A 14,124-nucleotide genomic window follows, 5' to 3' on the forward strand; every position below is an offset into this window, starting at 1 on the left:
TTCCTTTACATCTTTGAAGAAGCTGTCTTGTTTTGCCATTTAGGGTCCCCAGCTGGCCTCTACCGAAGTTTGAAAATGAACTCAAATCAATTTAGAAATTACTGTTGTCCCCCATTAAGGTTTTTTCTAAACACCAATAGGAAAATGCTAAGCATATTACATTTATTTTGAAGCTGAAATGTGGTGGTGCCAATAATCAATAAGGGTCACTGTTGTTTGTTAGATATTTTGTCATCTCTTGCATGTCTGGCAAAGGGAATTGCTGGGAACAAGAACAAGAACAGCTATGTATTCCACTTGCCTCGACAGATGAGATGAGAAAGTGAGAGCAAAGCTTGTCTTAAATAATGAAAATCGATAACAATACAAGAAAGATTAAAAACAAATTAAAGATGATGTTTTTTTGGGGCCATAGTTAGGAAGGGGATGAGGTTTCTCGCACACACACACACTATCAAGGTGTTATAGAGTTTTGAACCTAAGACTATTAGTCTGAAAATCAAAGCCGTTTTTCACTGTGCTACCCGTTGGCAAATTAAAAATAATATTTTATTTTTGTGGGCCAAAGTTAGGAACGGGGAAGGGAAGTTTTTTGCCAAATTAAATATAATGTTGAAAAAATGAAAAGTTTTGGGCTGAAATAAAGAGAGCCAGATAGATTGGACCCAACCAATAATAAATGACCTACAATTTGGGCCTAATTGGGCTTAATAGGAGGAGGTACCCTCTCTAGTGTAGCCCAGATTTGGGGTCCAAGCTACTTATTTGATGTGGCAGACAATGATTGGAAGGAAAAAGAGCAAAAAAGACTTTGCGGGTCCTACGTGGGCCGACCTACCCTTCAACGGTAAACTACCATTCTTTCAGAAAGCGCGAAACTGAGTCACTGTTGTCGAGTTCAATCCGACTCATGGCTCCCCAAAAACCCTTTCTCTCTTCACTCTCTCCGGTTCCAATGCAATCACACACAAATCCACAGACCCAACTCGGCCCTATCATCCTTCTTAACTCAGTCCCAACTCGGCCACCATGCTCAAAGGCAAGCTCAAGCTCCCGGACAGGGCCAAGCGCGCCTTCCCGGACCGGCTGGGCAGCTTGGTCGCTGGATTCGAAGACAAAGAGGAGGAAAATCGAGGGTCCGATTTAGTGTTCGAATCCGGTGAAGAGCTCGAGACGATTCAGCCCAACGGGTATGGGTCGGGCGGAGAGTGTGAGAATGACGAAGATGACGAGGATTATGATGAGAAGGTGGATAGAGAATCCGATTTAAGGGTCAGGCCCAAACCTGAAAGAGAAGGGTCGGGTTCGGTCTCGGTGTTGGCAGCCATTGCGGCTGATGATAAAAGATCCGATCTTGAGTATGAGGTGAGAATCTGATGAGCGAAAGAAGAGAGCAAAAATTGTCAGTTTATTTATTTATGGAAGAGGGCAATTTAATTTTAGTGTGAATGTGATGCTGCATTTTGATTCTTGATGTATATTATTGGTTTTCTTTGTTTATTTTTTGATTTGTTGTTTTAGTTAGGGTTTGTTCTGGAGTTTAGTAGGTTTAGTTCTGTGTTTGTGTGTAATTACTGGGAATTTGTCACAAAGAAAAGAAAATTTTTTGCAATGTGGTCGAAGGTGTAACCCTAGAAGAATCTCTATCAATGTGGAATTTGTTTGAGTTAAAAGCAACAAACAAGACAATTTTGATAGTTTGTCGATCCTACATTTGCTCAGAAATCATATAGATCATATTAGGCTTTGCAATTTGTTGATTTTATTCTTCTTTTTATATGTCCTGCTAATTTTCAGCTTTAAGCTTTTCATTTCTTCTTTTGCAATTAGCTTTCTCAGCCGGAGATAAATTTGGAAAAGTTGCAAAGAATTGCTAGTTCAGGGCTTCCAGATGGGGGAGGTTTGCGGGCAACTGCCTGGAAGGTACAGGACTACAGGTTACTTTGTTTCGTCACTAGCAGTTTCTGCAGTGTAAATTATGTTACTGTTTTGAAGTACTTAAAGATTGTCCTAACTATTTATGCACACAGCTGCTCTTAGGTTATCTACCTCCTTCTCGTGATTTGTGGGAAAAAGAGCTGATAGAAAATCGACTAAAATATGCCAAGCTTAAAGAGGAGCTCCTCGTGAGTCCCGTAAGATGCTCCCCAAGTTGCATAGTGAACAAACTACACAGTAGCAATTTATTTGCAGAAATTTTCTTACAAAACAAAACATATACATCAGGTGCATTACTCTGGTTAGTTTTTATTATGCACTAATCAAAATCTTGAATCTAGACAGTCACAACTCACAAGGAAAAAGGTTGGTGCTTTGAGTTACTGCGACCATCCTGCTGACGGTGTTGTAGCTGGACCGCTGAAGCGACATGAAATTTCTGAGGAAGATCACCCTTTAAGCCTTGGTAAGGCTAGTGTTTGGCACCAATACTTTCAGGTAAGATGTCTTCTCACTATAAGGTTGTATCTTGGCTTTTTCTGTATAATTAGGTGACGCTAATCATTCTGCACATTTATTTATAGCATACAGAGATTGCAGAACAGATAGACCGTGATTTGCAACGCACACACCCAGATTTGAAATTCTTCTCCGGGGACTCATCATTCAGTAGGAAACACAGGGTATATGGTTCCCACAGAATAAACTATTTTTCATAATTTGATCTCCTTGTCACTGATACTTTCTAAGCAGGATATATATCAAATTCACTGATTACTCTGGTAACCTTGTTGTGTTTGGCTCACATGTCCAGCAAATAGACTAATTATCAGTGTCACTCACCAGATCTTTGCTGCATTTCTATTTTCAGGAATCAATGAGAAGCATTCTTCTCTTGTTTGCAAAACTAAATCCAGTGATCCGTTATGTGCAAGGCATGAATGAGGTCTTGGCACCAATATACTATGTCTTTAGCACTGACACCAATGAGCAAAATGCTGTAAGAGAGTTCCCTGGAAATCTTCATGTCTTTATATTAGATGTCTTTGGCTTATTATGCTTGATATAAAATGTATCTATTGAGGACCTTATCCTGCAAGTACTTTGGAAGTTTAAAATTGAGTTGTGGAATGTTTTCTGTATTTACTTCGTTTTCCTCCATCTTCTTTTTATGTCTTAACGGTTATACTTTCTTGTCCAAGTATAAACAGAAATAAAGCCACATGATGGTTTCATTCTGCAGGCAAATGCAGAAGCAGATAGCTTTTCTTGTTTTGTTCGACTCTTGAGTGACTCAGTGGATCACTTTTGCGAACAACTGGATAACAGTGCAGTGGGCATACTCTCCACTCTTTCCCGCTTGTCAGAGTTATTGAAAGCCAACGATGAGGAATTGTGGAGGCATCTTGAGTTCACTACAAAGGTAAATTATATCAAAGGGAATTACAAGAGTTGCTTTTTCTTGAAATCTTGGTGAAGTTGAACTGAGATGCCTCTTCCAAGTTGTATATTATTTCTAGATTATCGAAGTTTTACCGTCTTCAACAGCTTATCTTGAGCCTAACTTCACATCTTATAACATATGCTTCTGTAAGCAGGTGAAACCGCAATACTATGCATTCAGGTGGATCACATTGCTGCTTACACAGGAGTTCAATTTCCAATGCATCATGAGAATCTGGGATTCACTATTGAGTAGTCCTTATGGTGTACAGGTCTCTCTCTCTCTCTCTCTCTCTACATGTTAGTAACTCAGTAAATTACTCCAATGCTACTCCCAATTATTGCTATTGTGCTTTGTTTTTCCTCCTTTCTTTTTTATTTTAGTTATGATGTTGCACCATTATGAACAAATACTGATTTCTTGGTAGAAACTCTACAGGATATGCTTCTAAAAATTTGTTGCGCAATGTTGCTGTGCTTGAAAAGCAGACTATTAAGTGGCGATTTTGTGGCAAACTTGAAGCTTCTGCAGAACTACCCAGACATTAACATAGAACACCTCCTCCAGGTAGCTCGGGATCTTAGTTCTGACCCGTCTACCTATCGTTTGTCTTTGACCCTGTAAATCCATTACATATACTATTTTCTGTACATTTATTCCCTTACCATGGTTGTAACGATGAACAAGACGAGAGCTGTTGCTTTAGATTAATTTGTACCCAAACAATTTTCAATGATACATATTCAGAGGGGTGTAATTCATCTGCAGAAACCAGCATCTAACTTAAGGACATAGAAAATGTGATTAGCAACCTAACCTTGTCCAACCAGCCTGAAAACGTTACCTCACATCCCTGTCAGGACAGCTCACAGGTTGACCCTCAAAATCAGCTGCAGAAGATTTATTATTTCGCAATTTGGCACGTTAAAGAAATAAAACCTCATTGGTGATCAACTGGGAAGGTTTGTTTATTCCTTTTCCTCAACTGCATGAACTGTTCTTCAAGTCAAAAGGGAAAGTCTAAGACACAAAAAAAGTCTTGCCAGTAATATGATTTGTATCACATAATATGATACGACCATTGTAACTAATACTTTTCCATAAAACCAATCAATTACCTTTTCTCATTGGGCAGCATCAATGACCCTTGTTTTCAGCCACCAATTGGTCGTTAAGAACCTCAGAAAAAGAGACAAGAAAATTAAAGACTTGGAAAATGGTTGCTAGCTGATAATATACACAAATGACGTGTGTAGAATGAGACAGTTAGGAACGAATGTTACCCAATAATATATACTTAAAACGTTAACAAATTTCTAAGTTTCAAAAACATATCTAACCTAATCTCGGCTATAAATATTACATACACATCACATGGCTTAGCCGAGACATGGTTGGTTTTACCTGCACCACCACTGCCTATATATATCTTCGTGTTTTTATATTCTTCAACTCCCTTTGAAACGCAACCACTCCGATATACGCATTGAAATTTCTCACGTTGCTTCAATTCATATTTGTTTTGTTGGATATAATATATATATATATATATATATATATTGTTTTCATGAATTGACAACTCCATCTCATCTGTTATTCTTTGTGTTTTGGTTTGACTTGTTTGTTCTTGGTCATACCTTTTGTTCAACTTTACAACTTGTTATTATTTCTTCCATGCTAAGACTTGTGAATGCTTAACTTCAATTCATTTCATGAGCAGCAAGCACTTTTGTGAAAGTGCTTGCTTTGATTGACCGATCAGCTGCAAGCCTGTGTTCAATTCCGGGATACAATTTGAGAGATCGATATGGCGCAAACAGTACTTCTGCATGGCGTACTTCATACAACCATCTACGAGGTTGATAGGCTCATGGCTGGTGGTTGCTGCATCTTCTTCTGCGAGGTATATACATATATATCACTTTCTTTTTTCTTCTTTCTGAATTGCATTGAATATCTGCAGATTAAATCATTCTGTAGTTGTTTTTTGTTATTCAGTTTTCTTCTCTTGAAGCATATCTGAGAAAAATTATGCCTCAGTCTCCATTCAAGACTTGATGATCAAGTCATCTAATCTTTCTTTCACCTCTCAAGTTTAATTTTAGCATATATCTTTCTCTGACATATCATCCAAAATTCTCACTGACGAAAAGTATTCCCTTAAAACAAAAATTGTGCTAGAGTGAGTGGTGGTGATAGATACTCAAGTGATCATCAAATTTCCATGTTTATATTTGGCTCTGTGCTGTCGTCCTGCAAAGTGGCTAGCGCAAAGACATTTGTGAATTTTCGACCTTGAGTCAATGATGGCAACATTTATGTTTCTTCCTTGAGTCAATAATGGCATGTTGGTCCATATCCATAAATGACTTGCAAAGAAGCCTTTTAACTTTCTAAGTATGGTTTAATATGGTTCTATTTTCTGCTGACTTGCAAAATGTAAAAGATCTAACTTATGATTTCAACTGTAGCTTCTTAAAAAGTCAGTTGAGTTTGGGAAAGGTTCCAAACTCTATGCTACGATTGATTTGGAAAATGCGCGGGTTGGCCGAACCAGACTGCTTGAAAATGCAACTAAAAATCCCCGGTGGCGTGAATCTTTTCATATTTACTGCGCCCACAAGGCTTCTAATGTTGTTTTCTCTATCAAAGAAGACAATGCTATTGGGGCCAAAGTGATTGGAAGAGCTTACATGCCTGCTGCAGAACTCCTTAATGGAGAAGAAGTAGACAGATGGCTTAAGATCTTGGATAATAACAATAAACCTTTACATGGAGGTTCCAAAATCCATGTGAAATTATGCTTCTCAAGCGTAAACGAAGACCCTAATTGGTCTCGTGGAATCAGAAGTCCTGAATTCCCAGGTGTTCCATACACATTTTTCACACAGAGGAATGGTTGCAGAGTTACCCTTTACCAAGATGCTCATGTCCCAGACAATTTCATCCCAAAAATCCCTCTTGCTGGGGCCAAGTGCTATGAACCACACCGGTGCTGGGAAGACGTTTTTGATGCCATTTCTAATGCAAAGCACTTAATATACATAGCAGGTTGGTCTGTATGTACTTCAATCACATTGAAAAGGGACCCAAAGAGGCAAAAGCCTGGAGGAGATTTGACTCTGGGAGAGCTTCTAAAGAAGAAGGCAAATGAAGGAGTTCAGGTCCTAATGCTTGTTTGGGATGACAGAACTTCAGTGAGGTTGCTAAAGAGAGATGGAGTGATGGCTACCCACGATGAAGATACCGAAAGTTACTTCCATCACACGAAAGTTCACTGCGTGTTATGTCCTCGAAATCCTGACAACGGGCAGAGCATTATCCAGGATTTAGAGGTTTCTACCATGTTCACTCATCACCAGAAGATTGTGGTGGTGGACAGTGAATTGCCCAATGGAGGATTAGAAAAGAGGAGGATTGTGAGCTTCATTGGTGGCATTGATCTTTGTGATGGGAGATATGACACTCCCTCCCATCCCATTTTCAGGACTTTAGGCACAACCCACCAGAATGATCTCCATCAGCCCAATTTTGCTGGTGCCTCAATCACAAAGGGTGGACCAAGGGAGCCTTGGCATGACATTCATTGTAGGTTAGAAGGGCCTATTGCCTGGGATGTCCTGTTCAACTTTGAGCAAAGATGGAGGAAGCAAGGTGGGAAGGACTTGCTTGTTGAGCTGAGAGAACTTGATGACGCATTTATACCTCCATCTCCAGTTATCTTCCCTCAAGACCATGAAACATGGAATGTTCAATTGTTCCGGTCCATCGATGGAGGAGCTGCATTTGGATTTCCTGACTCTCCTGAAGATGCTGCCAGGGCGGGTCTTGTTAGTGGGAAAGATCATGTGATTGATCGAAGCATTCAGGATGCATATATCAATGCCATCCGGCGAGCAAAGAGTTCTATCTACATTGAAAACCAGTATTTTCTTGGAAGCTCTTTCTCTTGGCATTCAGATCATACCATTAAAGTTGAGGAGGTTGGCGCTTTGCATTTGATTCCAAAGGAACTGTCTCTAAAGATTGTTAGCAAGATTGAAGCTGGAGAAAGATTTACTGTCTACATTGTCATGCCCATGTGGCCAGAGGGTATCCCAGAAAGTCAATCTGTTCAGGCAATATTGCATTGGCAGAAGATGACAATGGAGATGATGTATAAGGACATTGTTCAAGCTCTCCAAGCCAAGGGGCTTGAGGCAAACGCCAGGGACTATTTGACATTCTTTTGCCTTGGCAATCGTGAGAAGAAGCGAAGTGGAGAATATGAACCTCCAGAAAAACCAGAACATGATACAGATTATAGTAGAGCTCAGCAAGCCAGGCGGTTCATGATCTATGTTCATGCCAAGGTGATGATAGGTAAGCCAATCTATCACATTCTTCTTAATTATTTGAATTCTTAATTAACTAGATTGTACTAATTAAAATGTTTGAAATGTCTGGCCTTTGCAGTTGATGATGAGTACATAATCATCGGATCAGCCAACATCAATCAGAGGTCAATGGATGGTGCCAGGGACACAGAGATTGCCATGGGAGCCTACCAACCGTATCACCTATCAACCAGAGAGGCAGCCAGGGGCCAAATCCATGGTCTCAGATTGGCATTGTGGTATGAACACTTGGGCCTGCTTGATGACACCTTCCTTGAACCAGAGAGTGTAAAATGCATCAGAAAGGTGAACCAAATTGCTGAAAAGCATTGGGACCTTTTTTCATGTGAGACATTGGATGGTGACTTGCCAGGGCATTTGCTTAGCTACCCCATTAGGGTTGCTGCTGCAAATGGAGAGATCACAGAGTTGCCTGGAACAGAATTTTTCCCAGACACCAAGGCTCGAGTTCTTGGCTCCAAATCTGAGTTGCTTCCATCAATCCTCACTACTTAGAGTGATGATCTCCTTTGTTTCTCTCTCTTAAATGCTAGCCGCTAGGTGCATTGTAATCATTTCTTGATATAATGAGCGCATAGCATAAGCATAAATAATGAAGTCATTGGATTACCAGACACCTATTGTATTTAATTTAAATCTTGTGATTCAACGGCTTCAACATCTGAGTTTATGCTGTGTATTGGCTGCGTGCACTTGTTAATTAACTATTCCTGTCTCAAATTTCACATTTTTTATATATTTTTTTTCTTTCCAGAAGGGTTATACTTCTAAGCTTGCCAGCAGCAAATTGTTGTACTTCTTTGACTACTCTACTCAAAGAGCCAATAAATAAATATGGCACTCCCAGGATCTGACTTCTCCCAGCCTTGTGTAAATAAAATGGACAAAATTAACACTCTATCTTCCACTAAGAAAAATAATGGGAATACAAAAATGATCTCACCAAGTACCGGTGGCTAAACTCTCTCTTGGTTTTTCTCACACAAGTGAGATTTTCTTATCTCTCAAAACTCTCTATGTTTTGGTTTTCTAAAGGATGATTTGAACTGAAGGAAGGCAGCTGTTTTTATAGCCAACGTTCCTAACAAATTGGTGGCCTTGCATGCGAGAGAGTTTTTCTCATTTTCTCTTCCGTTCGTTTTCTTCAAATTTTCCTATCCTTTCTTTTATTTTATTTTAATATTTATTTTCCTTCTTTTTCTCTCCTCCACTAACGAGGAAACCCATCAATCTCCCCCTCCCGACTTAGGTGGGGGGCTCCAGCAGTCCAGCTGCTATTCTGCAAAATTCGTACTTGTCCTTAGGTAAGGACTTGGTCATCATATTTGAACTATTGTCATCAGTATGGATTTTCTCAAGCTGTAATTGCTTTGACTCCAACACATCACGTATCCAGTGATATCGCACATCAATGTGCTTCGACCTCGAGTGAAAACTCGGATTCTTGCTCAAGTGGATCGCACTCTGACTATCGCAATGCAAAATGTATTTGTGCTGCTCTTGCCCTAATTCTTGTAGGAATCGCTTCATCCAAAGCATTTCTTTGCATGCTTCAGTAGCTGCAATAAACTCTGCCTCTGTAGTTGATAGAGCAACACATTTCTGTAACTTTGATTGCCATGAAACTGCTCCCCTTGAAAATGTAATTAGGTATCCTGAAGTAGATTTTCTGGAATCAAGATCTCCTGCCATGTCTGCATCTGTGTAGCCAATCAATTCAGGTTTTCCACCTCCAAAGCACAAACTCATTTTGGAAGTACCCCTGAGATATCTGAGAATCCACTTCACAGCATTCCAATGCTCTCTGCCTGGTTTAGACAGGAATCTGCTTACAACACCAACTGCGTGCGTTATGTCTGGCCTCGTGCAAATCATTGCATACATCAAACTACCAACAGCTGAGGAATATGGCACCATAGCCATGTTTTCTTTTTCTTTCTCACATGTGGGACTCTGCTTTGAACTAAGCTTGAAGTGACTAGGAAATGGAGTAGAAACTGGTTTTGCTTTATCCATGTTAAACCGCTTTAGTACCTTCTCGATATAACTTTCTTGTGATAACCTCAACTTCCGATTTTTTCTATCACGGGATATACTCATACCGAGGATTTGTTTTGCGGGTCCTAAGTCTTTCATAGCAAAAGACTTGCTCAACTCTTTCTTCAGCTTGCTAATCTTGTCACTGTTTTGTCCTACGATCAACATGTCATCGACATAGAGAAGAAGTATGATGAATTCACCATCATCAAATCTTTTCACAAATACACAATGGTCTGAAGTAGTCCTTCGATATCTGTGTTCAATCATGAAGGAATCAAACTTCTTGTACCATTGTCGAGGCGCCTGCTTGAGTCCATATAAGCTCTTCTTCAGCCGACATACCAAATCTTCTTTTCCTTTGACTTTGAATCCTTCTGGCTACTCAATGTAGATTTCTTCTTCAAGATCTTCGTGAAGAAAAGCTGTCTTCACATCTAGCTGTTCGATCTCGAGATTCAAGCTTGCAGCCAAACCGAGTACAACCCGTATGGATGACATCTTCACTACGGGTGAAAAAATCTCTTCAAAGTCAATTCCTTTCTTCTGACTGAAACCTTTCACAACTAGCCTTGCCTTAAACCTGGGCTTAGAGTTGTTTTCTTCCGTCTTCAGTCGATACACCCATTTGTTCTTGAGTGCTCTTCTACCTTTTGGTAGGTTCACTAGATCATATGTGTGGTTCTCATGCAGAGATTGCATCTCTTCATGCATGGCTTTCAACCACTCATCTTGTTGATCATGAGTCAATGCTTCTTTATAGCATTCTGGTTCTCCCCCGTCTGTTAGGAGAACGTAATCATCTGGAGAATATCTACTCGGAGGTCTCCGTACCCTGGTCGATCTTCTTGGTTGTAATTCGGCCGCTGGCTCTTCATCGGCTTGTACTTCTAGCCCCTCATCAGCTTCGTCATCTACTATACCATCAGTTGTATAATCATCACTCATGTCATCATCAACTGGTTCATTTATAATAGGATCACTAGCTAGATCATCAGTATCATTGAATTCATCTCGCCCGTCATTGTGCTCCAATGGAGAAGGAACTGGATCCAAGTTAGCTGGATATTCTCTAGGATTATTAGGTTTATCACCTCTTCGAATGTCTTCAATGTTCTGATCTTCAAAGAAGACAACATCTCTACTTCTAATAATCTTTCTAGCTACAGGATCCCATAACCTGTAACCGAATTCTTCATTCCCATATCCCACGAAGATACATTCTTTCGACTTTGCGTCGAGCTTGGATCTCTCGTCTTTAGGAATATGAACAAAAGCTCTACAACCAAAAACTTTCAGATGATTGTAGGAAACGTCTTTTCCGACCAGAACTTGTTCGGGACATCACCATTCAAAGGTGCTGAAGGAGAAAGGTTGATTAGATCAACCGCAGTCATCAGGGCTTCACCCCAAAAACTTTTGGGCAGCTTGGCATGAGATAACATTGTTCTTATTCTTTCAACAATTGTTCTGTTCATTCTCTCAGCTATGCCATTATGCTGAGGAGTCTTCGGAACAGATCTTTCATGCCTGATTCCGTTACTTCTACAGTAGTTTCTAAACGCCCCCATATATTCTCCTCCGTTATCGGTGCGAATACATTTGAAGCTTCTACCAGTCTCTCGTTCAACGCTAGCATGAAACTGCTTGAAAACTTCATACACTTGATCTTTTGTTCTAAGTGCGTAAGCCCATACCTTCCTGGAATGATCGTCAATGAAGGTAACAAAATATCTTGCACCACCAAGAGTACTAGTGGTCATAGGACCACAAACATCAGAGTACACAACATCCAATACATTGGGTTTTCTTTGTGCATGACCATGTTGAAACGAAGCTCTATGCTGCTTTCCAGCCAAGCAATGCGTGCATGATTTTAGAGGCATGCCTTTCTTCATCCCAGTCAGTGCCTCTCTTTTGGCTAGAATTTGCAGCCCTTTCTCGCTCATGTGACCGAGCCGTTTATGCCATAGCTCGATTGAGTCTTCTGCGAGAGCATTTACGTACCCATTACTGACTTTTGCATGTGTCATGTATAAGGTGTTCTCCTTCTTCCCTCGTGCTAGGACAAGAGAGTTCTTGCTGAGTTTCCATTTCCCTTCAGCAAAGACATTGATGTATCCTTCATCGTCAAGTAATCCAGTGGAGATTAGATTGAGACGCATGTCTGGAACATGTCTCACATCCTTGAGGACCAAGTGACAACTTGTGTTGGTTTCAAGGGAAATATCTCATCTTCCCACGATCTTGGACAATTTGTCATTTCCCATCCTCACATTACCAAAATCTCCATTGGTGTAAGATGTAAAGAAGTCCCTCCGTGAGGTGACATGAAATGATGCACCAGAGTCCACTATCCAGCATGTATCTTGAGAGGACAAATTAACGAAGCCATCACCACATAGAATAATTACCTCATTTCCATCAGAGGTAGTTGCGGTCGTGTGCCTGGCATCACTCTTTTCGTTACCTCTATCTTGCTCTCGTTTAAACAACCTGCACTCTCTTTTCATGTGGCCTATCCCGCCACAATGGTAACATTCTAGGTCCTTTCTTGTCTTGGACCTTCCTCTCGAGCCATCTCTTGACCTGCCCTTTGACTTGTCTCGCCTGTGGAATTTTCTATTGTTAGTTCTTCCACGATACTCTGAGACGAGGGCTTCTGACTCGGCTACTACACCTTGTTCTTTCCTCCTTGCTTCTTCATTGAACATGCTATCTTTAACTATGTCCAATGTAAGAACACCTTGAGGAGCTGAATTGCTTAAGGATACTACTAGTGTATCCCAGCTATCAGGCAAAGAGCTGAGTAACACTAGTGCTTGTAACTCATCATCAAGCACCATCTTCATATTCGTCAACAGATTGATCAAACCTTGGAAGTCACTGAGATGCTCGGTAACACTTCGACCATCTCTGTACTTAAGGTTTACCAACCGTCGGATAACCGATGCTTTATTTTGAGCGGTCTTCCGCTCGTACATGGACGACAATTTTGTCCATAATTTGTATGCATCCGTCTCTTGTGACACATGGTGGAACACACTTTGATCCACCCATTGTCGGATTTGTCCGACAACTTTTCTATTCAGAATGCTCCACGCATTGTTTGACTTCCCTGCTGGTTTTTGTCCCAGCAATTGAAGGGGCTCATACAAATCCTTGCAATAAAGGATGTCCTCCATTCTTGGATTCCAAATGGAGTAATTGGATGCAGTCAATTTTAACATTGTTGCTGATGATGATGACGATGACTCCTCCATCTTAAATTACACAAGAATATAATTTTTGAGCCGAAGCTCTGATACCACTTGTTGGGAAAGATTGCGAAAAATCAAAGAGCCAATAAATAAATATGGCACTCCCAGAATCTGACTTCTCCCAGCCTTGTGTAAATAAAATGGACAAAATTAACACTCTATCTTCCACTAAGAAAAATAATGGGAATACAAAAATAATCTCACCAAACACCGGTGGCTAAACTCTCTCTTGGTTTTTTTCTCAAGATGATTTTCTCTCTCACACAAGTGAGATTTTCTTATCTCTCAAAACTCTCTATGTTTTGGTTTTCTAAATGATGATTTGAACTGAAGGAAGGCAGCTGCTTTTATAGCCAACGTTCCTGACAAATTGGTGGCCTTGCATGCAAGAGAGTTTTTCTCATTTTCTCTTCCGTTCGTTTTCTTCAAATTTTCCTGTCCTTTCTTTTATTTTATTTTAATATTTATTTTCCTTCTTTTTCTCTCCTCCACTAACGAGGGAAACCCATCAATCTCAGGACATCTCTACCTTAAATGTTTTGAACAAACAGCCAGTTGTAAGAAAAAAAAACTTTCTTGTAACGGGTATAACACTGTTTTGTTGTCCCCATTGCATAAGAGTTTCTCTCCAGCCGTAGATGTAAAAACTTTCAACACCCTTCTCTCCACTTACCTCCTCTTTATTTTGATGAGACCATATTCACAAACAACCTTTCAAATCTGTTTGTTTCAATTATTGGGATTTGATATCTGCTTTTGGAACCATTAACATAACACTTTAAGGCAATAACTAATTATGGTCATAATTCCTATTCAACTATTCAAACTCATATGTTTACATCTCTAAGAAGAACCATTTCCTTGCAGAAGAAGTGATGACATAGAATAGATGACTTGTTGATCTTGATTATCTTGAAAAGGGACTAGAACCTTTATCTTGTCAACTACTTAATTAGGTTAAATACTGAGATAAATTCATTCATGCATGTTATCTTTTAATATGTTGCCTTTCTTAACTTGTTTGTTCCTTATCTTACTCAAACTCTAT

At 40.0% G+C, this 14,124-nt stretch overlaps 2 protein-coding genes across 3 annotated transcripts; both read left to right on the top strand.

Annotated features, from left to right (window-relative positions):
- The first annotated feature begins 904 nt into the window (after window positions 1–904).
- LOC117634578 (TBC1 domain family member 13-like) lies at window positions 905–4,143 on the top strand. 2 transcript variants are annotated; one of them, XM_034368737.1, is made up of 9 exons: window positions 905–1,365; window positions 1,831–1,923; window positions 2,031–2,135; window positions 2,284–2,436; window positions 2,523–2,621; window positions 2,810–2,938; window positions 3,182–3,361; window positions 3,537–3,653; window positions 3,821–4,143. In XM_034368737.1, the coding sequence occupies exons 1-9, from the start codon at window positions 1,030–1,032 to the stop codon at window positions 4,004–4,006; spliced, it is 1,398 nt and encodes a 465-aa protein (XP_034224628.1). In that variant the 5' UTR covers window positions 905–1,029; the 3' UTR covers window positions 4,007–4,143. The 2 variants fall into 2 exon arrangements, with proteins under 2 accessions (XP_034224628.1, XP_034224629.1); XM_034368738.1 differs by having other exon boundaries at window positions 2,031–2,126.
- Window positions 4,144–5,053: 910 nt separating this feature from the next.
- On the top strand, window positions 5,054–8,391 carry LOC117634662 (phospholipase D alpha 1-like). The gene is made up of 3 exons (XM_034368845.1): window positions 5,054–5,285; window positions 5,854–7,744; window positions 7,838–8,391. Exons 1-3 carry the CDS (start codon window positions 5,190–5,192, stop codon window positions 8,272–8,274), a joined length of 2,424 nt encoding a protein of 807 aa, XP_034224736.1. The 5' UTR covers window positions 5,054–5,189; the 3' UTR covers window positions 8,275–8,391.
- The last annotated feature ends 5,733 nt before the right edge of the window (window positions 8,392–14,124 follow it).

Source organism: Prunus dulcis, chromosome 7 (genome assembly GCF_902201215.1).
Source record: "Prunus dulcis chromosome 7, ALMONDv2, whole genome shotgun sequence".
Taxonomy (NCBI): Eukaryota; Viridiplantae; Streptophyta; class Magnoliopsida; order Rosales; family Rosaceae; genus Prunus; species Prunus dulcis.